This window comes from Ictalurus punctatus, chromosome 5 (genome assembly GCF_001660625.3).
Source record: "Ictalurus punctatus breed USDA103 chromosome 5, Coco_2.0, whole genome shotgun sequence".
In the NCBI taxonomy this organism is placed as follows: Eukaryota; Metazoa; Chordata; class Actinopteri; order Siluriformes; family Ictaluridae; genus Ictalurus; species Ictalurus punctatus.
The window spans coordinates 22,399,643-22,424,560 of NC_030420.2; the positions used below are offsets into that span (position 1 = coordinate 22,399,643).

At 37.9% G+C, this 24,918-nt stretch overlaps 1 protein-coding gene across 2 annotated transcripts; it reads left to right on the forward strand.

Moving 5' to 3' along the window:
- The first annotated feature begins 277 nt into the window (after positions 1-277).
- On the forward strand, positions 278-24,112 carry slc6a17 (solute carrier family 6 member 17). Of its 2 annotated transcripts, none has more exons than XM_047155668.2 (12): positions 278-355; positions 3,808-4,181; positions 7,455-7,612; positions 10,326-10,452; positions 13,447-13,628; positions 13,890-14,000; positions 14,379-14,620; positions 14,811-15,003; positions 15,842-16,034; positions 17,633-17,792; positions 18,028-18,190; positions 19,014-24,112. In XM_047155668.2, the coding sequence occupies exons 2-12, from the start codon at positions 3,893-3,895 to the stop codon at positions 19,380-19,382; spliced, it is 2,187 nt and encodes a 728-aa protein (XP_047011624.1). In that variant the 5' UTR covers positions 278-355; positions 3,808-3,892; the 3' UTR covers positions 19,383-24,112. The 2 variants fall into 2 exon arrangements, with proteins under 2 accessions (XP_047011624.1, XP_017322654.1); XM_017467165.3 differs by having other exon boundaries at positions 296-527.
- The last annotated feature ends 806 nt before the right edge of the window (positions 24,113-24,918 follow it).

The window sequence follows — 24,918 nt, forward strand, 5'->3', positions numbered from 1 at the left end:
AGCCTTATGTGTGACGTTTTGTAAACAACTAGCCGAAACCACGCCCTTTTCGTTTGGTTAAGAGGAAGAAGGTATGTTCCACTGTTAATCAGATTTCTATCGAATGTTCTTATAGATATAATGAAAGAAAAGATAAGCTCGGCATCATCTGCCATTAGTATTTCATCAGCCAGGTCCCGCGCTACCTGGGTTACGCGGTGCTGACGCACAAGCGCGCTGGTGACTCACGCGCACTTATAGTAGGCTAATTTGCTCTCGCGATAAAAAGCTGGCGGCGCTGGGAATTTTTCGAACACAAATCAGCGAGTTGGTTGCACTACATGCCCGCCTCCTGTGACCGCCGTGGCTGGACCGGGTATGATGCTGAAGTTACTATTTTGGGTTGATAGCGACGCTGTATCAGCTTCACTGGAGCTTTGCGCAAGGCTCGCGCTGCGCACTGGTTATTGCTGAAACGTCGAATTATACATGCACTCTCTGATTTATACGCTGGCGATTCTTTATTGCGGGTTTTTCACGTCCAAAAGGTAAGCAATCTCCAGTATTTTTGCCAAACGCTCCCTAGACATTATCTGCAAGAAAGAGTAAAATGATGACTTCTACCTGGCGACGTATTCTGATATGATGCTTTGTTTTTGGTTTATGATAAAGGCTCGAGCAGATATCAACTCATCACTGATTTTGTGTATGGGTTTGTATTCATCCTGTGTAGTGTGCATGTTCTGGCGTGTCAGTAAAAATGATTAGCGGATAGATTATCCTGACCGGACCTGCGTATGTGATGCGTCGATTTCTGAGAGGAAACGTGACACACTTGTTTGACCTTGAGGATGCTCTGCGCCCGCTGTCTTCCACCGACGTGACTGTTTATGCGCAGCACGTGCTCATGTTATCACCCCGGTGTGCTCGTCTATTTGCTTACGTCTTAATGGGTCATAAGACACGAGCATGTTGCGCAGTGAATGTGTGACACCTTTGTCCATCACGGCAGGTGAGCTCGAAGTCCCAGTTCCCAATACATGATCACGTGCAAAGTCCAGAGTATTGACCATGTGCTATTTAGTGGAAAGCATGCTAGAATATATTCATACTTTCATTCATCTTCAGTAATCGCTTTAAGGTTGTGGTAGATCCAGACTCTTTCTAGAGAACACCAGATGCAAGGTGCGGATACACCTTGGGTGGGATGCCAGTCCATCGCAGGGTACATTTACACCTAGGAAATTTTGTAGCTTAACAGCATATGTTTTGGGAGATTGGAGGAAACCTGAGAACCCAGAGGAAACCCACATTACAAGGGAAGAACCTTTTAATTCTGCACAGATAGTAAGTCAAACCTCTGATTGACCTAGGACCCTGGACCTGTGAGGAGGCCACGCAACCCACTGCAATATTGTGTCACGCTGCGAGAATATACTGCTCACTATAAATGAAAACAAATTAAAATAGATATGTGTCCTCTAAGGCAATTCAACCCTTATAATGAGATGAGTGAACGAGCATTTAATCAAAATCTCATTGTCACATAAGTGTACCAGTAGGGTTGTTGCCATCCATTAAAGAGTCTAATCTCACACTGTAACATTCTTCATAACATTTGCCTTAGCATTGCACCTGTTAATGTGCAGGTCCGATGTGTTATTATGGCTCAGTTAGAAGATTTAAGTTATACCAGGGAACTGATGTGGACCTGGACAGTGCCAGACATCAGAATAAGCCTTCAAGAAAGTTAAATTCTCTTGATCCAGGATATTGTTATCTGATTTGTGGACAGTCAGAATGCAGACAGATGGATGATTGAAAAAGAAAGCAGAGGATCATATGAAGCAAGGAGGGAAGTGAGGATTTTGCTACTGCCTAGCAACGCATTGAGACAGACTGGAGCATTTCCCATTACAGCTGGCAACTGGGATGTAATGTGTAAGAGCATTTGGATCTTTGGCTCTTGACAAACCCAGCTACAAAAGCTGAGCCAGAGTTATGCTAGCATTACAGCTTAAGTGTCACTAGAAATATCAGTACACAAACCACATGTCAAACTATCCTACATGTTAGACAGAATTGCATAATTCTTTTAATATATATATATATATATATATATATATATATATATATATATATATATATATATATATATATATAATTTTATAATACAGTTTTTCGGATCTCTGATATAAATCTATGTGGGATACACACATGTCTTTTGGCATACACTAAACCTACCATATCTTTTTAAACTAATGGACATATCTTGCCACAGTGTATTCAGATGAGAACAAAAAATGGCTGATTTGTGAAAGACATTTAATTTATTAGTTTACATTTAGCTCAGTGATAACAAGGCCCACCTACATGGTCACTACTGAGACCGTGAATCTGAATCCCAGCAGCAGGGTTGATGTCTGCAGTGATGTAAAGTGCTACGTATATCCTGGAAGTATATCCTAAGTGGGAGTAAGTTTTAGTCTTGGCAGCTTAGTGGACATAATCAATGCAATGTTTTAGTAGTCCTGGCAGGTCAGACAGGTCTGCTTAATTTGCTCTGTTTCTCGGCACCTGCATTTCTAATGCATGCCTGTTATGAAATAAAGATGACTGTGTGTTTAGAGTGCACATTCTATTTAATAAACGTAAAAATCCTATCCTCCACTAAACAACTGCAATGAAAATGAGTTTTGAATGATTGCATGCAATTCAGAAAGCTATTGTTTATTGTATTTTGCTGGAGATCTTAGCTAGGTACATGTGACTAGGTAGCATAGTCACATGCTGATGAGAATATCAAAATCCAGTGAGTGATCTGCAGTAAGTTGATTTAATCCCATTGTGACACATTTCCTTCGGTTTAGAAAGAAACAATCTAAATGAAGCAAAAGGGCTGCCAAAGCCGACTGATCCCTGAGGTCTGTAGAACTGATCGTTAACATACCTAATGTTGTGTAATATGCTGATATGGCACAGGTGTGCATATCTGCACTTACATCTACATAATGTGGGCTGTACATTGGTACTTCAGATACGGTGCTTGAGACAGAATCGAGTCCTGCTGGAATGCTATTTGCATGATGAGGATGCGAAGCACACTCAGTGGGCATTGCCTAGCAACACAGACATTCCTCGCAATGTTTGCCCTCGATTGATTAAACATGGCCGTTTTTCTATTAGATAATGAGCCCGATTATGTGAGACTAGCCATATTCTACTTATCATTGTAATTTGATGTAGGGAAATCCAGTCTCATGGTAATCGTATTTTTTTTTATCTCGTAGTTATTTTTATGTTTCTTGAGAGAAAATTGCTTTGTTTTATATATCACATGTGATTTTTTTTCCCCATCCAGTGTATCAGTTATCTTTAATAAACATAGCTTTGTATTTCAGTGTGGAAAATGACTGTGTTTGCAAAAAATGGCCTGCACAGACTTCATCTAGAACTATTGATTGTAACCCACTGGAATTAAAGGATTTGTTGAAAACTTGCTCAAAGTTTAACACAAGCTGATTATTGCCACCAGGACCTTATTTCTAAACAATTCAGACAAAGCTTCTCTTCTTTCAGGGCAGAATTTTCTAGGAAGTAGCGAGAAACATCTGTGGTGTGTGCAAATTAAATTTTGTAGTTCAACAGGGACAAAAAATTTAATTTTTATTAGAGAAATTGGGCAAATCACATGTTTTATGGTTGAGATATTATTTTCACATAATTTTTAAGTTTTGTTCCATTTTTTTTTCCAGAATGTAATCACAGTTAAGTACTGGCTTAAAATTGTCCCAGTCATATCTAATTCTCTCCTCTGATCCCCCACAGCACAGAACTCCTATCTCATCAGAGTGCTGACTAGCATACCAGCCATCTTGTCGCACTCATATTTCTGATTTAATCCAGTTCAGCCATGCCTAAGAGCAGTAAAGTGACACAGCGTGAGCACAGCAATGAACATGTCACAGAGTCTGTGGCTGACCTGCTGGCCCTGGAGGCCCCTATGGACTATAAGAGTAGCCAGATGAGCATGAGCATGCCTGGAGGAGGCGCAGCACCAAAGCCTGACATCTCTCCAGACCTGGAGGATGGCCGGCCAGCCTGGAACAGCAAGTTGCAATACATCCTCGCCCAGGTGGGCTTCTCAGTGGGGCTGGGCAACGTCTGGCGCTTCCCGTACTTATGCCAGAAGAACGGAGGAGGTAAGGAGTTGGTGGTTGCTTGACTCCAGTGTGGATGTCTTTCTGTGGATTTTTAAATTAATTCAGTTTTATTTATATAGCACTTTCAACAATAGACATTGTCAGAAATGAGCTTTACAGATACCAGAGGCAACATTGGCATGGAAACACTGAGATGACATGACTAAGAAACCCTGAGAGAAACCAGACCCAGAAGGGAACCCTTCCTCTTCTGTGTGACACTGGATTGAGAGTTTATACTTTATTACTCTCCTACAACAATATAGTTAAACCTTATTGTGAGCATATCTTTAATCCTGGAATAAGCACCGGGAAATTCTTCATGTTTTTTAGCTAATGTCATGTCCGTGCTAGGCGATATTAATGAGTAGAAATTTTGAGGAGCTATTTGATTCTTTGAGTGCAAGACAAAGTTGAGCAGATTAACAAATATTGATGGTTGTATACTGAATACATCTTCCTAAACATATTCCATATCACAGTGCATAAAAAGCAACTTATTCAGAATACATCATGAAAAGACACATGAGAAACAACAGTGCTGTGTGGTCATTCTTCAGTTTCACTATAGACAATGTTCATTGCTGTTATTGGTTGGCAGTATTATTTATGTTATACTTTTGGATGGTAAATTTATGAATTACTGTTCATGTAAAATACTCTGCAATGAAATGAATGATAATTATAATTGATAGTTTGAGAGTTGTATAAATGATGTTTGTATTTTTACTAAAGGAAGTCTGTCATGGCTACGTGTTTGAACTTTTGCCATGTACCACTGCTCTCTAGAGCAGAACATAAATGAGAAAATGTGGAAAAATACTTAATAAATAGGCATCGGTGGTGTTTATTCTTATAAGATTATCCTAACAATAAAAAAGTGTGTGTGTTCTGAATACAGAAGACACTTCAGTTTTGTATTGTGAATATGTAACACTGTGAATTGTATTCCATTACAGCCCAACCCTGATGCTAGACTAATCTTTATGTAACATTTTATAGAAATGTTATTCAGTTATATTAGGCTTGAAGTGTGCAGTCATTGTGTTCCACATTTATTGAACTGGCAACGTAGCATAGTTATTTATGGCAACCAAAGGCAGAGACACTTTATAAACGAGCTAGTCAAGGCCACAGAGGGCACGATATATATAATCTTACGTACCAATTATGTTTCTAGCAGCTATTACTCTCTCTGCTAAGGCTGTGTATTGTGAGTCCTATGTAAAAAAAAAAAAACATACAGCTTAGTATTTATTGCACTGAATAGTATTTGTTGTCTTATTGTAGCATTGTTGTGTAGTAGATGAAAATAGAGTGACCTAAGAGATATGTTACAGAAAACAGAAACATTCCCGGTTTGTCTTTGTACACAGAAGTCATCATTATTATAGAAACAGAAAATGTCTCTTTTAAAGGAACAGGGATTTCTTTCTACCTCATAGCACATTCAGGTGTACAGGTCAGAGACGAATGTTGAGATATTTACGTTTTCTGTGTTGACACTGGATTTGTTGCTGAAAATGTCAAAATCATCATCAATGCCTGTCAGTTCCCTGCCATTAGCATTAATTTTAGACAAAAGGATTTTTTTATACCTTGTACTTGCATCTCAAATTCTTGCACTTGTATATCGAAGAGATATTGTAAGATATAGATAGGTAAAACCTATAGGTAGAACATGGCAATGTGACATGTCCTGGCTTGTCTAGTAGCCATGGAGTTGCCTCTCTTTTTTTTCCCAGTGGGCCTTGTTTCCTTTATCCTACCTCTCTCTTACTCTCTTACCCACTGTGCTCCCTTCTGTCTGTCTCCTATAGTTATATGCAAGGCCTGCAATTTTCCTTTCATTATCAGGCAGGATGGATAAGCCATGGACAAAAAGGCTAAACAGAGAAGAGGTGTGTCGCCCAACAGCAAACAAGCTCCACAATCAAACTGATAGCAAGCAGATTTTTTTTTTTAATGTACTCATCAAACTGTCTGATCAAAGTCATAACCTTGTATTAGTCCCTGTCTACTATGCAGTTATTTCGAGAGTGCTCTCTCTGACTTCAAACAGAGACTTGCGAAAAGCAGGATCAAGGTGCTGTCGGTCATCTCCGGCTGAAATCTCCGTCACCATGGAGCTGCTTGACGTCAAGCCTCTGAATGATTTGCTGTTTCATTGTGTCGCATCAGGCTCTATCTGCTCATTCATGCTTACTGGGCTTTCAGCTTTCCTTATGTGATTTTAATTAATTGAGCAAGGCACATTCCAGAGAAAAAGTACTCTATAGATGTATTCTTGTTTTTTTTATTATTTATATATGAGATCCATGATCGAAGGAAATGGGGAAATATTAAAACGGCATGGTCATTCAGAAGTGAGTAGTGCTACAGTGAACCTATCTTAAACCCTGTAAACTCATAGTTACTGAACAATAGCCTTTAAGGCAAATAATTGAATAATAAGTGGGGGCCTTAAGATGTAATATTTTAGCTTAAAAGAGCTGTATGTATCTGAGGATAAGAGTAGTAGGCTTAATGCTAGTTATTTGTAAAAGTGAAGATTAAAACAGATGACTACTTGCCTATAATGAGCCTCATTTATAAATCTTAAAGTTTTGTATAAATGTTTTCCTGGGCCAAATCAAACTACATTCCTGCCAGATTTACAAACGTTTCTGTAATGCTTATTTCCTTTGTGAGAAATGCCACTCAGCCATAAATTGCATTCATAGCACAGCTCATTAACATTTAGTGATGCTCAAAAAACTCCATAAAAGGCAAAGCTCACAGACAGCTGAAATGACAAAATGATGACTGAAAGAGTGCCTCCTAAGCACAATGTATGCTAAATCTTCCAGTAATGCAGCTCAACCACTGCAGCATAAGCATGCATTAACTCTTCCTCCTTTTATAGGGTTTAAACATGACAGCATAGTCCACAGAAATATTCAGTAACTCATCGCTAGTTAAATCATTTAAATCCTATCGATCGAAGTTGACATTTGTCAGCCAACTTAAACATGAATTTACACAACCTCACGAGCTCTTGTGGGCTACAAACCTTATTCTGAACTCAGAAGATTTTCATGAAAACAATATTTCTGTAAATGCTGCTGCAAACAATTAAATCAAATAAATTTGTATCCAGCTTGATAAATGACATGCAGTGTGAATAAATAGTTGGTGATACTGACCCATGTTGTGTAAAATATAATATCTCTACTCATTCATTAAATGCATTTCTTGTAAGGTTATCTCTAAATGGAGTTATCTTGTTTTCAGGTGCCTACCTTGTCCCCTACTTCATCCTCCTCATCCTCATTGGCATCCCACTTTTCTTCCTGGAATTGGCAGTGGGTCAGAGGATCCGCAGAGGAAGCATTGGGGTCTGGAACTACGTTTGCCCTCGACTGGGTGGCATTGGCGTGTCCAGCCTAATGGTGAGCAAATGGAGATAAATGCAGGCTGGTGACTTATTAGTTAACTAACGTTTCTCAGCTTTCTTTGTAGGTAGTCTAGAGAGATGGCAGTAGAGTTTTCTGTAAGGTCGTTCAGGACCACAAGAATAGCTGTGACTAGGCACACTCTCAACTCTAGTTTATTAATTACATTATCAAAGACCACATAATCCATCAGTTCATACAGCATGACTAATGTATAGTAGCTGTTCTTCAACCCTAATTCTGAAAAAGTTGGGACAGTATGGAAAATGCTAATAAAAACAAAGAGGAGTGATTTGTAAATGTACTTTGACTTGTACTTAAACAAAATTAAACAAAAACATATAAAGACAAGGTATTTGAAGTTTTACCTAATCAACTGCATAGATTTTGAAGATAAATGTTTATTTTGAAATTGATACATGCAACATGTTCCAAAAAAGTCGGGACAGGGGCAATTTAGGACTAATAGCAATGTGACAAATTGAAATAAGAAGGTGAAGTGAAACAGGTGAGGAAGTCATCTAATCATAGTACATGGATGTGTTGAGGCTTGCCAATCTGCTAACAGATGTGTCAGCGAATAAACCAACACTTTGAGAACAACACTCTCCAAAGACAAAGCAGTATGATTTTTGGCATTTCACCTTCTACAGTGCACAATATAATTAAAAGATTCAAGGTATACGGTCAAATCTCCATGTGTAAAGGGCAAGGCTGAAAACCACTTCTGAATCTCCGATCCCTCAGAGGTCACTGTCTTAAAAACAGTCATGAATCTGTAATGGATATCCTGACGTGGGTTTGGGAATACTTTGGTAAAACTTTGTCAGACAACACCATTCGCCGCTGCATCCACAGATGCAAGTTAAGTCTTTACTGTGCAAAGCAGAACCCATACATCAACACTGTCCAGAAGCATCGCGGACTTCTCTGGGCTTGGTCTTATCTGAGATGTACAGTAGCACAGTGGAATCATGTTTTGTGGTCAGACGAATCAACAATTTCAAATAGTTTTTGGACAAAACAGCTGTCGTGCTTTCCGAGCCAAATAGGGAAAGGACAATCCAAGCTGTTATCAGCGTCAGGTCCAAAAGCCAGCATCTGTCATGGTATGGGGGTGTGTCAGTGCCCATGGCATGGGTAACTTGCACATCTGTGAGGGCACCATTAATGCAGAAAGATATGTACACATTTTGAGCAACATTTGCTGCCATCCAGAGCAGGACAACGCCAAACCACATTCTGCCCGGATTACAAACGTATGGTTGCATAAGCAGAGAGTGCGGGTGCTAGCATGGCCTGCCTGCAGTCCTGACCTGCCGCATACAGTAGCGCAGCTGAAGAAATGGATAATGGATGAATGGGGAAAATTTTGCTTGCTAAACTGAACAAAATGGTGTCTTCATCGCCCAAATGGTTAATAAATATTATTAAAAGAAAAGGTGATGTTACACAGTGGTAAACAGTCGACTGTCCCAACATTTTTGGAGTGTGTTGCAGTTATCAGATTTGAAATGAGTGTATATTTTCACAAATAAATTCAATTCACAAAGTAAAACATCAAATAATGTGTTAATGTGTTTTCAATATAGTACAGGGTGAATTGAATTTTCTAATGACTCTTTTTGTTAGTTTTTTTTGCATTTTCCATACTGTCCCAACTTTTTCGGAATTGGGGTTGTAGCTGGACACCAGAATATCTTCAATGCCATGACTGATGTCTGCTTTATTCCAAACTGGGACTTGACATGGTTAGCTAAATGAAGTGAAGAAACCATACATTTTTGATGAGTCACTCAGCCCTGACCTGCCTGGTTGTTGGGTGATTCTCTGACTCAAATTGTAGAACAACCAGAATCATCTGAACAAAATCTTCCATGGATCATCACATACTGTATATAGTGACAAAAACTAGTCTCAGTGCTCCACTGAGGCAAGTCTTCACTGTTGCCAAAATCTGTTGTGTTCTGTTCATGAACTGATCTTGCATCATGGCCATCTTGTTTATAATGAGGTGCCAGTTTGAGGGACATATCATCTTTAAGACTAGTAAAGCAGTACTGAAATGCCTAGAAGTGAATATGCTGTGAGAAGAACAGCTATTAATAGCCACAAAGAGAGAAAGTGGCCCATGCCAGAGAGGAGATGTACTTTAATAATTCATTAACTCTCCTGGCTGTGGACCTGTGATGTTGCCAGAAGCCATTTTGCACACCAGGCCTAAAGACATCAAGAATAAAATGTACAAATGTATACAACCCCAATTCCAAAAAAGTTGGGACGCTGTGTAAAATGTAAATAAAAACAGAATGCAATGATTTGCAAATCTCTTAAACCCATATGTTATTCACAGTAGAACATAGAAAACATATCAAATGTTTAAACTGAGTAAATGTACCATTTTAAGGAAAAAATAAGGTAATTTTGAATTTGATGGCCACAACGCATCTCCAGAAATTTGGGACGGGAGCAACAAATGGCTGGAAAATTGTTATTTAAAAGAAACAGCTGGAGGTTCATTGGCATTTGATATGTTTTCTATGTTCTATTGTGAATGACATATGGGCTTATGAGATTTGCAAATCAATGCATTCTGTTTTTATTTACATTTTACACAATGCCCCAACTTTTTTGGAATTGGGGTTGTATTTTAAAAACTACAGAAAACAAAATGGTCATGTTCTCTTTGTCTTCTGTTCTCTGTCTGAAGGTGTGTGGCTTTGTGGGTCTGTACTACAATGTGATCATTGGCTGGAGCATATTCTACTTCTTCCAGTCATTCCAGTTCCCTCTGCCCTGGGCTGAATGTCCCATCCGGAGAAATGGAAGCCAAGCCAGTGAGTGTGCTGCAATACTGAAAGAAAGGCTCTTTAATGGCTTACTGTTTTCATATATGAAGCAGATATAGCACTGCACTTTTGTATATGGTTCTGCTCTGTAATCTTCTATTATTTTCATAGCAATCTATGCATATATCTAATTACTTAAGGAACATATGTATGTATGGAGCTTAGAAGCTGACGAAAGTAATTTAATATTGATTTTGTATATTTGACTTAAGGCTGAGTCAAATGAAAACTTTAAATGTGCAACATAAATTAGAATCCTGACTTTTGTTAAACCCTAGGCACTTGTACGCCTACTGAACAGACTGAAGATTATGTACAAAAATGTTAGTTTTGTGACACCTATTTGCAATAAACAATGCAAAATAAAGAAATTAAAGTTTTCGTCTGAAAACCTGTATATACAGTAGCTATAAAACATCTACACACCCCTGTTAATATTGCTGATTGAAAAAATAAGGTTTTTGTGATATAGCAACCAATAGAATTCAAGTGAAAAACCAATCAGAAGAACCAAGAAAAAGAAAAAACATACAATAACCAGGTTGCATAAATGTGCACACCCCTTAACTAATACTTTGTTAAATACATTTGCTTGTAATGCAGTCTTACTGGGTAAGAGTCTACAAGCTTAGCACATCTTTATTTGACCATTTTATTCCACCCTTCTTTGTAAAAAAAAAAAAATGCTCAAGATCTATCAAATTGTGAGGGGATCTCCTGTGTACAGCTCTCCTGAAGTCATTCCATAGATTTTAGGAAAGGATTTAGGTCTGGGCTCTGACTGGGCCATTTCATAACATTGATCTTCTTCTGAAGCCTTTCCTTTGAACCTTAAATACAATAAATACATACAGAGAAATACATACATAAATAAATACATACAGAATTTCATGTAAATTAGGACACAGATGAATCATCTGGCATTCCCAGGGAAAAGTAGATCACACTTTCAGAGTGATCAAACTCAGCATTTAGCTAATCACAGTCACATCTTACGTCCATGTCTGTGAAGTCAAGTGAAGAGACGTGGAGTTAAGTGGAGGCAAAATGGAAGATATGAATCATAATGATTTAAGTGCATTTAAAGGTTTTATGTTCTACTAAAAATAGCTGCATTCAATTAAGCAGCTAACTTTACCAGCAAGCTAACATTAGCATAGCCTAAATAGCTAGAATGTTAGCACTGAGTATTTAACATCACTATTCTCCTGAGGAAACTAGCTACCTTTTCCCTGGGAGCATCCCAGATGATTCACCTTTGTCCTAATTTGCACAAAATCTGTATTTTGATATTTGACTTTTATATTGTATTTAGGGTTCTGATTTTTCTGTCTCCAAAACTATAACCTATAACTTAGAATTTTATGTTTTAAAAGGCTAATCTTACTCCTAGCAAGCTCAAAAAAAAAGAATATAATATATAAGAATATAGTTCAAATATGTAAGAAATTGGCATTCAAATGCTTTTGTCAGATCGCAAGCTCCATAAGTATATAGACTCCTTGGAGAGAAGAAGCAAATGTTTGACTGTATAGAAAGCATCAAATGTAGATTACCCATCATCATATGTGATGTCTGGTACTTAATTCCATTGATTGTAGTCATCTCTTTTTATTTCACAGTAATAACCTTGAAAATGTTAATTTGAAATCCCCAGGATGTCTTGAATTCATGTAAATAGGAATGCACACAATGTTTAAGGAAATTGACAAAAATGTTTTGCATGCCTTGGATCCTCATTTTGGATCCTCATAGCAGTAGCATGACAGGGATATAAATTTAATTTTTGTTTCACATATACAAAGACCGGTCATTTGTAGACCAGTCAAGGTCTCACCTTTATTAATAACGTTTCACCTTATTAAGCTCAAGCACAATGATTGATATGTAACACAAGTACACGTTTTCATGTTTATCTGTGACAGTCAGTATGTTTACATGGACAATAATAATCCGATATTAACCCAATTAAGACAATACTCTGATTAAGAAACTTGCATGTAAACAGCGATTATTATCCGATTAAAGTCATACCCGAAGTAAACACAAATCGAATTAAGATATGTGGAGTACTCCTGTTTTAGTCACATTATCAAAGTGCATTACAGACATGCACACACCTTAATCACACTATTAACGTTGTGTTGGAGTTTTCACCGCATTTTGCGACAGGACACGTACATACATGCCAGTGCTCAACCGTTTGACGGTAAGCAAGAGAACGAGGCTCCTTCCAAAACCTCGCATTTATCTACTATGTAGTAGGTTAAATACATGTATTTCGGCTACTATATATTAGGTAAGTATGCGGTTTTGGACGCAGCCCATGGCTTCGAGCAGTCATCTATTTGCAGGTATAGCATAACAAATAATTAACAGCACTTGAAGCTTTCGGGAAATTAAAAATTGTATATACGCCCAAAACTGTATACAGTACCATAACGAAGGCGAACTGTATGTTGATACATGAAATTCTGGAGGGAACGCCAGACGGCATGGCGTGGGGATGTAATGACGTGTGCCATTAATCCATCTATGTTCTATAACAAGAGGAATATTCTAAACACAACTTGTGTAAACACCATAATCACAATATTGTCTTATTCAGAATAAGGTCAATAATTAGATTACTGCCGTCCATGTAAACGTAGTCACTGAGCATAGTACATACGTTTTTATTTTGATTATTTTATTTTCTTCTATGGTGTTTTAATACAAATATATATATATCCCTGATTCAAATCTGACCGCATGCATGTCATATGTAGAAAACCTTTTATGTGGTGAAATTTATATATATTTCAGATATATCAGGTTTTGAAAATTACAGGTTTTCCTCAACTGAAAACCAAAATCATGTATCTCAGCCAGAATAACCAGCTAGTATTTAGCTGTATTGAATGCACATGACTACTCACTAACATTGTGGACAGTGAGGCATTACAGTTTGTGTCTTCCCTTCCTGCTTTTACTCCTGAACAGTTGTAGAGCCAGAGTGTGAGAAAAGCTCCGCCACCACATATTTTTGGTATCGTGAGACACTAAACATAACCAGCAGTATTGCGGACAGTGGAGGGCTAAACTGGAGGATGACTCTGTCTCTGCTGGCTGCGTGGATCATTGTCTGCCTGGCTGTCATCAAGGGCATTCAGTCCTCTGGAAAGGTGAATACAAGCTCAATACAATCGTTTTTTGACCACTGAAGATTTTAAGCACATATACAGTATATTTTAAGCACGTATATATTTGGTGATTGATCACTCATCTATATGTAGAAGATGTATCATCTATAGGTAGAAGATGAAAATAATCCTCTCTTCCTGTAAACTGGCAGAGTTTTTTTTACCAATTTACCAGATGATGTACTTGATCTTGTTAAGAAAACTCTCTCTTGTACTCCCTGTGCTCTGTGGGGAACTCCTTAGGTGATGTACTTCAGCTCTCTGTTCCCGTATCTGGTGCTCTTTTGCTTCCTGGTACGGGGATTGTTTCTTAAGGGGGCGGTAGACGGCATTGCTCACATGTTCACACCAAAGGTAAGAAGGGACCCACAAACACATGCTCTTAAATTGACTTGAGACTCAGCACCTCTGAACAGAAGCCAATTTCAAGGTTTAGTCTTCTGTACTAATTATATCATGTCACGCTGGCCGCTGTCTCCCCCTGGTGGTGAACTCAGGATGACGTTATGCATATTTATAGAGCTATAAATTTATTACTCATTACTCATGCATGACCGAAAGGGATCATGGGACTATGTGAGTTATTAAGTAGGTGCATATAAATAGGTACAGGAAAGTAATTTTTCAAATAATAAATCATTGCATGAAATGAAAGAAAAAAAGGGAAATTGTCAAGTACTCTTGATCATACATGAGATGGATGAACATTCCACCGAATACATATTCCTGCAGCTGGAGATCATGCTGGAGCCACAGGTATGGCGTGAGGCTGCAACGCAGGTTTTCTTCGCTTTGGGTCTGGGTTTCGGTGGAGTCATTGCTTTCTCCAGCTACAACAAAAGGGACAACAACTGCCATTTTGATGCTGTCCTAGTGTCTTTCATCAATTTCTTCACCTCCATCCTGGCCACGCTGGTGGTGTTTGCAGTTCTTGGTTTCAAGGCCAACATTATGAACGAAAAATGTGTGGTGGAGTGAGTGCACTCTTTTACTGAATTTGCTATTAATTGTATAAAATCTGAATGTAATCAGCAAATTTATGAGGCATTGTTCAATGAGTGAGTAGTTCATAAGATATGCAAAAGGTTGATTGGTGATGTGATTAGAGATTAGTATGCAAAATTGATATCAGAAATTAATCTAATGGCTGTGTTCTCTTTCTAGGAATGCTGAGAAGATTTTGGGCTTCCTGAACTCCAATGTGCTGAGTCATGATCTGATCCCTCCTCATGTTAATTTCTCCCACCTCTCCTCATCAGACTATGCTGAGATGTATGAAGTTATTAAAATTGTGAAGGAGGACAGCTTTGCTCAGCTGGGCCTGGACCAGTGTCTACTGGAGGATGAACTCAATAAAGTCGGTCTAAAATCCACTTAATTAATGCTGTTTGGTTATGTTTATACTGTCTCATTAGCAATTTTATTTTACCGTTAGATGAATTCAGGTTGTAATCCAATGAGTAAATATTCTTTATAACACAACACTGCTGAATGTTCAACTCTGATTGGTCAGAAAGTATTCATTCATTTTCTGCAACAGCATGGTGCTGACAGTTCAGATTGCAAGGTTTACAGTATATTAATGCATAATAATAACTTACACAGGGACTTTTATGGTAGATGCACCACATAAACTAATTTAAAAACCTGTGTAATTATTGATATTGTGAAGTTTTCTATGAGGATTATGTAGCATTTTTGGAAGGAATCTTCAGTGTCCACACTTTCTAACAGTCAGAGGTAAAGCTGTTCCTTCAGGTTTTCCAACACTGGAAAGTATTCAGGACAGACAGCTGTTGCAGGAATGACTGTTCATAACTATTATTGTTATAATATATTGTTATAACAGGAGTGATAACAGAACCTAACTGGTTTCACATATGTTCCATAACATAAAATATAACAATAAATGGATAAAAGTTACAGTATGATGTTTAATATGATATATTATAATATAATCAGTAAATTGTTAGCATTGGCAGATTGTTGTGGTATAAGAGGAATAAACACTTTGGGATGTGGTATCATTAGAAAACGGTGCATTTTTGGTTGGGAATGACATCACACCACCATATACTCCTATAATAGCATGCCCCGTTGAGTTTTATATCTTACTTATTTTGGACATTTGAAAGCCTTTTTCACAAATTTTTATGTCGCTGTCTAATTTATCTCTTGTCTCATTTCACCCTCAGGCCGTTCAAGGTACTGGTTTGGCCTTCATTGCTTTTACAGAGGCCATGACACACTTCCCAGCGTCTCCATTTTGGTCAGTGATGTTCTTTTTCATGCTGATCAACCTGGGTCTGGGAAGCATGATTGGCACTATGACTGGCATCACTACTCCCATCCTTGACACGTTCAAAATACGCAAGGAGATCCTGACTGGTGAGAACTGACACACACACACACACTCTCAAGTACTCAATAACACATTTTACACATTATTTTAGGAATGACTTTATGAGTATCTGTGATATTAATAAGCTGCTTGTATTTGGATGACTTATCTAACTACTGGAGGTAATAGCCCTGATAGTCTTGGGTCAAATAACCATGGGAGTTATAAAATAGTTTTGGCAGTCACATCTAAGATGCAGACTTGAGCAGATGCCAAGTTTAGACCAAGCAGCTGTTAATGGCTCTAAACAGTCTGTCAGTCAGCAGACTCAGAATGCAATGAGACACATCTATCAAATTTGAGAAGGCTGATTACAATATTTATATTAGTAAATTAAATATTTTATTCACCATCACGTCCAAAATTTTGGCCCTATATGTTATGTTCATATTTGCTGATACTTCTATATGCAGAACACAGTGCCTCCCTTTCAGACCTGTACTCTCGTGTCCAGATATGACATATCCAGTGTACTCCTAATGGAGCTGAAGGTGTAGCTGCATTTCAGAAATATGCCACTAGAGGTGTACTTGTGAAGGATCTGAGAGTGCAGGTTTAAAATTTGGGGTCTGATGTTGTGGCACTATGACTAATGCAATTGACTATACTTGACTATGACGATACTTCAGGCAACTTCTGTCATTGGCAGGATGCGTGTTATCCACCCAAAAGTACCGCTTCCTGTATGTGTTCAAACATTATGAGTAGGACTATGGTGGCTGTTCGCATGAACACACTTGCCTGTGAAGCTACCAGTGAAGACACCAAGAAACATGATCAGATTGTTTGGTCATAAAGAGCTTTACCCTTACCAAGCATTACCGTCCATCTCATGAGGGTTCAGCTAAGAACCACAGCAGTGAACAGTGGCAGTGGTATACAATTGTGGTCATTATAAATCCCAGGACACTTATCGTAAAAGAGTAGGGGTATACCCTGGTGTCCTGGCGAAATTACCCTGGTGTCCCCCTATTGGCCTTTCTCTTTCATGGCCCCCTAATAATCCCCGTCTCTGAATTGGCTACATCACTCTCCTCTCCACTAATAGCTGGTATGTGGTGGGCGTTCTGGCGCACCACACACCACATACTATGTAAAGCGCTTTGAGTTTCTAGAAAAAAAAAGCATTATATAAATGTAAGGAATTATTATTATTATTATTGTATATAATATTACAATATTACTGCACTGAAAGCATAATTCCATGTTATAAATGTTTATTTTATGTCTGTACTTTTATGTTTGCCTGTTTAAAATTATTTCTGCAAAAAAAAGCTGTGGTGAAAATATTCATAATTTTGTTTGCTATTTTGACGATAACATTCAGCCCTGCATCAGTTTAGGGCCAGGATGTAATAATATTTTTTGTTAACCTGGGCCAACTCTAAATTTCTTTTGGCCACTATTATGCCATTGTGCAAAACGACCTTGGGCCAGCTCTGCTATGTGGATCTGGAGAAGATACACTGATAGATTTGGCTCTAATCCGGTGCAGTGTGCATTTGTTGTATGGGAGTAGACTGTGAGAAAGGGTCTCATTTTCTTTAGGAGACACTGGATAACCTCTGACCCTTATTTTCCTCAGTGGTTTGCTGTATCATTGCATTTTTTTGCGGCTTGTTATTCGTCCAACGATCAGGAAATTATTTCGTCACCATGTTTGATGACTACTCTGCTGGCCTTCCACTCACAATCGTAGTCATCATGGAAAATATATCTGTGGCCTGGATTTATGGCACCAAAAGGTACACTGTGTATATTTAGCAGCACTTTCTGTCTGGTTAGTTTGTGTACAAGTTTCTTTGCATAAGTAATGCTGACCTTTTTGAAGTTATTTTAAAACAGGATGCAAATCCCATGAATTTGCCCAGAAACAACACAGAAAAGTTTAACACAAAATGTGTGCTATAATATCATATCTCTTTTACTTTAATCAGTTTCAAATGTTCATGCAAAAATATTTGTATGGTTTATTATCAGGTTCATGCAGGATCTAGAAGATATGCTGGGTTTCAAACCATACAGATTCTACTTTTATCTGTGGAAATATGTGTCTCCAATCTGCCTCCTTGTTCTTATTACTGCTAGTGTTATTGATATGGCCATCAGTCCACCTGGATACAATGCATGGGTTCAGGACCTGGTGAGTGAAACCCAGCTTTAAAATGCCTATTTATTTCATTGTATGACTAGAGGTGGAACCATATGAAGAATTCACATTATGACAACCATGCAATACAATATCATATTTTTGGTAGTTGTAATTGAATTAAAATTTCAATTTGATGACAGTGAATTACATATAAGCGTGCAGCAGTGCTGCAAGTATTACTAAACCTGTGTTAAAGCCTATATTACTGCCTTCGTTGTAATACATTATTGTTTATTGTATGTTGTAACAGCTCAGTCACGTGGTCTTGTATGGCTCCACATACTCTGAGATTAATAGTAAATGAATTACAAATGTTATTTAACAAAAACGGATATATAATTGTTGATATGGTGAAGCTTTCTCTAAGGAGACGTTTGTTTAACATTTATGGAAGGAGTCTTCAGGACAGAGGACTTTTAAATTGCACTTTTAAAATGCTTGGTAATATAACAAGCTGCATTTTGTTTGTGCGTGTGTGTGAGAGAGAGAGAGAGAGAGAATGACTGAATTATTTTTTGGACATTCTACAATATATCACGGACATGCTACAAAATTAAATGTAACTATAAACAGAAAAAAAATGTGTTCTTTAATTTAAAAAAGGTAATGGCAAATTGCTGTGGTATAATAAAACTTATACCACAATAGTGTTTTTTGTTGTTGTTGTTGTTATTGTTGTTTTGTCTATTGTTTAATTGTTATCTATATTCATGAAATTGAAATTATTTGTGGGACATCATTATCGATTACTGATATGGCATCACCTGTGTATCAACATTACCTCAGACTCCTCTTTTTTCTCTTCTCACTCTAGGCGATCGAGCGCTTCCAGAGCTACCCTACATGGGCTCTGATCATGTGTTTCGCGCTCATCATTGTAGCCATGCTTCCTCTGCCACTGGTATTCCTCGCACGCCACTTTAACTGGCTTCCTGATGGCTCCAACAAACTGTCCGTCTCCTACCGCAAGAGTCTGACGAAGGACACCTCCAACCTGGAGGACGAGACACGTTTCATCCTGGGTAAACACACCAGCGAGACTCCCTCTCCCATGCCCAGCCACCGGGCGTACCTTGGCCCGGGCAACACCTCACCTGTCGAGCTCATCACCAACTCCACGTCCATCAGTGGCTATGGCAGCAGCTACCAGACCAACCCTGTTCCACCTAAATCTGAGTCCTGAGTTCCTCCCTGATCTGAAGGCATCACCCACGAAAGACTGATAAACCAAAAGGAAAAGGGTGTGAGAAGTCACAGCATTTATCATTATTTAATTGAAGCCATAAAGGGTGAGAGGGATGATGTGTGTGTGTGACGAGGTAATCAGTGAATAATAGAGGACTGAAAAAAAGGAAAGAAAGAAAACAGTCACAGAATGACATTCTCCATATTTAGCCCTAATTAGCAGACGGTGAGTTGCAATTAGTTCCTTCTCTTTCCTACCTACACCTACACATTTGGACCAAAGGCATTTCTACAGGATAGCTGGTGGACAGAAAGCACTGAATCATCCACATAACACTGAGACATTTACATAATCTTCCGGTAAGTCATTCACTAAAAAATGCCCTACTGAATTTTATACATACTGTAGATATGTATAAGAATGAATGTAGATTCATTTTTTAAAAACATTTAAGCCACTGATTAATTAGCCACTGACCCTCCATCGCCAGAATCTTTGGGTCTAGTAATGCTTACAGGGGAATGAAGCACAAAGGTGTTTTAGTATGTTTCTTTCTGTTGTAACTATTCTTCATGCCTGGGTTGAGGTATGACAACTGCTAAGTAGGGATCCACTGATCCCATCTTTTTTTTTTTACTTCCTTTGTCAACACAATGCACATATCACAGTTCTGAATAATCAATAATACATGAAACCGATGTAAAACCTAATTACACAAATAATTGCAAAAGGCTTGCTCTGAGAACCACAAATTGAAAAGAGTGGAAATAATATTGCTAAGATATTTTCAATATATGAAGAAAATTGTATGCCAACTTCAAGCACATTCCCAGCATATATGTAAAAAAAAAAAAAATAATAATAATAATAATAATAAATTCATTACTCTCTCTCCCCTCTCAAGCACGGCAGCTCTCGGAGGAAGCACGTGCTAGCCTTGACCCTCCCTGCTTGGTAGATGTCATGTGACAGGGGAGAACTGGCCAGTAGGTGGAAATTGGCAAACAATCAGATTAGGAGGAAATGGGGTAAAAATCCAAATATATACTGTATTTCAGGGGCTCAGATCAGATTTGATCAGATACTTTTATTATTTTCAGATACTGCTTTTCAAGCCAATATTACTCCAATACAAAGAATCATTGAGTACATTAGTGCAGTGTTTTGTGAGGAACAGTTTTGTTTAGAAATTACATTTGACTGAGGAAAGCAAATAAAATCTGGCCAAGTAGTACAACAGAGAGAAATGTACTGTATAGATCAGAGGTGTCCAATCTTCTCTGCAAAGGGCTGGTGTGGGTGCATGTTTTCATTCCAACCAAGCAAGAGCCACACCTGATTCCACCTGATTAATCAGATGATCTTGGCTTTCAGTAGACTCAGGTGTGGCTTCCACTTGGTTGGAATGAAAACCAGCCCTTTCCGGATAAGATTGGACACCCCTGGTGTAGATAATGTTGATGTATTTACCATAACTCTTGTCCTGTGTAAGTGTTTATGCCCATAGATCACTAGGTCCAGCACAATCTACCATAATCTCATACAGTACTGACCAGATGTTTCCACTCGGGGGGAGTATATGCACCAAAACCCCTACAATGCATCTAGTTTTAATGCAGTATCTCTCTCTCACACACACACACACACACACACACACACACACACACAGTATCAATAACAGCATGCCTTTGTGGCCTATTTTAGAATATTTTGTCACACTTAGCATTTCAGATATATGTACATCTAGTTTTAGCAATCAAATGCCTGCCAGATGTGCACAGCACAAAAAAAGAGGCACATTTAAAGTGTTGGGTTGCAATAATACTAAAACAATTTTTAAGGCAATCTTTATCTAGCACAGCAGTTTTAAGTACATACAAGATCTATAGTATATATTAGTATAAATATAGCAGATGACAGAAAAAAATACACATTGCACATAATACAAACATATTAATAATATTAGTAATAATGGTCCTCAGTGATCATTGATAGGATTATGTGCCTGTTCTGTGAATGTACAGGCCCAGGTTCGCAAAAGCACTGCAGCACAAGGATCATTGTAAAATGATAGCGTGAGCATCACTTCAATTATTTCTCTCTCTCCTTCTACTAATTAACATGATTTTAACTTAACTTTGGGAAACTGTACACCAGTCGAATCTAATTAGCTTAGGTATTCACACTGTCAGTTTTTACATATTGACTTTATAGCAAAAACATTTTTACAATGTAGTTTTCTTGCTTAGCCCTTTCTGAAAGGAACGGATGTAATTATTCAAGATCCATGAGAACTGAAAATGGTTTATATTAAAGTCTGTAGATGTTATGTATGCCAAAATTATGTTATAGTATAACAATAATTTTCCACAACTTGCAGTGTATTTGAACAGATACTGACTAAGCAGCCTGCACAGGTCTACTGATGAACACCTCACAAAAAGACAAAGGGTGTTGAATTGGATTTTGGAAAACCAAACGTGCTAGATTTTTAAAATTACTTTTTCATTTTATATAATGTATCCCTATACAGAATATATTACAGAAATAGGATGTATATGGTAGACATCAGCTTATTTGGAAAGGTCATAGACTATTATTGCCCTGGTGTTTACTCTATCCCCCAAGTATTTCTGCAGTTCACACTATACACTAGTTTTGCATCTTGGCAAATAATGCTGCAGAGCTTTTGATCACTTTGCAGCTCTGTGTTTGCTCCTCCTGCAACTGCCATGATGACTCGTGGTGTAAAAATAGGCCTGAGCAGCATCCTTCACCACGGTGTTTCCCCATGGGAGCCCGTGTCCCAGACAGCATGCTAACGAATTCTCATTGGGTGAGGTGGAGGATGGAAGGCCCACAATTCCCAGCATGAACATGCTGTTCCTACACAAGTCTCGTGGAACCCCTGGCAACAAACCCTTACATCAACAGGGAACAAACAAGCAGAGGGCTTCCATGCTTCCCAAGTTCCTGAGTGAGAGAAAGAATTAATGAAATGTAATGTAATTCACTGGGTTCCTTTAATTAACCAACTCCTGAAATGATTAAAGTTTCAATATGATTCAAGTATGCCACTACTGTTTAGCTGAGTTCATAATGTGGGGTGTGTAATCAGTTGACTGGATAAACTTTTCCTGGGCTGATAATACTACAAGGAAGAAGCAATTTGTTCAGTCAGGTCCAGCATCATAGTTGTTCACGTTCCATGTGTAATACCACATTGTCACCACAACGTGGCCTCGTTTACTGATAAAAGGCTGTTTGAAGGCGTGTCTCTGTGCCTCTCTCCTTTTTCACCTCCACAGCATCTCAGAGATGTCATGCCCGTATCTCCTGCCCCTGCTAAGCACAGCTGCAAGACAGTTCCTATGATTATTCCTGTAACACTGTCCTGATCGTTAGTTTGTTTGTTGCACACTTTGCTTGCTTCTTTTGAGACCAGTGCAATTAATTTCTCCAATACCCCAAACAACCTGACAAGGGGAGGGCTTTAAAAACACACAGTAGCTGATTAATAAGCATGAACCAAGGGTTATATGAAGGTGAAGGCTCCCTATTTATATTTCCATCAAATTTGTCATCAAATATTTGCAATTCTCTGACAAATGAGAGCTACACAAACAGCTAGGGCAAAGACTGTAAATCGCACTGACACACACACGAACACACACACACACACACAAAGCTGGAAAGAAGAGCCACATCCTCACATGTACGAAGCACATTACTTGTATGATTTATATAAATGGCACGTTTTCCAGTAGCACATTATATAATCTACACAACAGCTTTTCATTCAGGGTTACAATTTTTAGGACAATCTAGAATTTGTCACGAACACAGCTGTATATTTATTGAGTTGGAATTTTCCTAAACCTATCAAAGTGATTACAACTCTTGGGCCTCTGGCCAGCATCATTAAATCTCACCAGTAGGACAGGCGAGTCCTATTGTAGCTAACTTATTTTCATAGAAGGCATTTTTTATTTAAGTGGTGTAATATTTAAGTGGTGCTGGAGGCCATGGTATTTGTGAGCAAGCTGTTATTATGTATATGTATGTAAATTGTGATTCTCAATATAATAACTGTAAATATCAGTGTATATTTTGTTAAATTACTGTGAGGAGTATATACTGTATGACTATACAAACAAGTGTATTCATGTATTATTGAGTATCTATGATGTACATTGTAAACTTAGAATAACTATTTTGTACATGTCTGTACATGTGTATGTATTGTGTGTAATGATTGTGTCTGATGTCTCAACATGTGTGTTGAAAAAGGCAGGGTCGTGTTTGTTATTGTTATTTATTTATTTATTTATTTATTTTAAAGTTGATGATGTGGGTAGCGCTGCTTTCATTGGTTCTTCCCTGTGAAACGGGCTCAGGACCATGCTATTAAATGTTCTCTGGATTCTCTGCGTTACATAGAACGTTTGTTCACTTCAAAAGATTTCATTGGTAAATGTTTGTTTAGTTAGTGATGTTGATGTTAACATATGATTTAATGCCATTTGGACATTCCGCACTCTATTCAGTGTGCTCTCTTCAATATTATCATTTGCTGCTGGCATTTTGTGAAAAAGTCAGAACCTCTTGCACTTCTTAGTTTACTCTGACAACATCCTGTGTTCATTTTTATTGAAAAATAATTATAGGCAACAATGTAAACCAGCACAGTTTATGCGTCGAAATATAAAAGAGGCAAAGGAGAACAATAGTGTATATATATATATATATATATATATATATATATATATATATATATATATATATATATACACATATATATATATGAACACACTCTGGAAGTGTGTTTTTATCATTAGGGATATTTATTGTGAATGTAAATATATTTTGATCATGTTAAGTACTGCAATATTATTTTTTAAATGATTTACACAGTAAAACACAATCATGCCTTTTCAGTAGTTGTTTTTGTTTTAATCTTAAAATCTCGTAAAGTCTCTATGTTTGTGCTGTACTAGTTTTAGGTGCAAAAAGCAATATTTCTGCAGGCCTTTCAGCAAATGTGGACCATAGATAGACAGTGGGACAGATTTATGAGGTAATATCACAGTCATGGAGCATGTTCGGACCAGCACTGCCTGTGTTGTTGATAGCATAGCTGTTTTCACAAAATGAAAAATTGCCATAATGCAGTACTTTAGGCGTTTTCACTTGATATGACCCCACACCACCCACGCCCTGTTTATTAGGGTGTAAGAACATTAATATGCTAGCCACACTCTTAGCTGTACCAAGGACTCTTCTGATGTCAGTGTCATTGATATTGTACAGTATTTCTGATATACTTGGAAAGAAAATGAGCTATATGACTACTGTATATGGTCTACCACAAAAATCATCAATAAAGAGTTTATTCTCAGGTCTGTATTCATTTTTCTTTTTAAATGCTACAGTGCATAGATTTTTTTTTTTTATGAAAGAAGTCAGGTTACACCATGTCTGGCAGGAGCCACAGCCAATGGGGAGAAAGTGTGAAAGTGTAAGCAAATTAAAT

Coding starts and splice junctions, on each gene's coding strand:
- slc6a17 (XM_047155668.2), top strand. CDS start 3,893: ATGCCTAAGAGCAGTAAAGTGACACAGCGTGAGCACAGCAATGAACAT. Junction 14,001..14,378: donor CTCACATGTTCACACCAAAG/GTAAGAAGGGAC, acceptor ATATTCCTGCAG/CTGGAGATCATGCTGGAGCC. Junction 18,191..19,013: donor ATGCATGGGTTCAGGACCTG/GTGAGTGAAACC, acceptor TTCTCACTCTAG/GCGATCGAGCGCTTCCAGAG.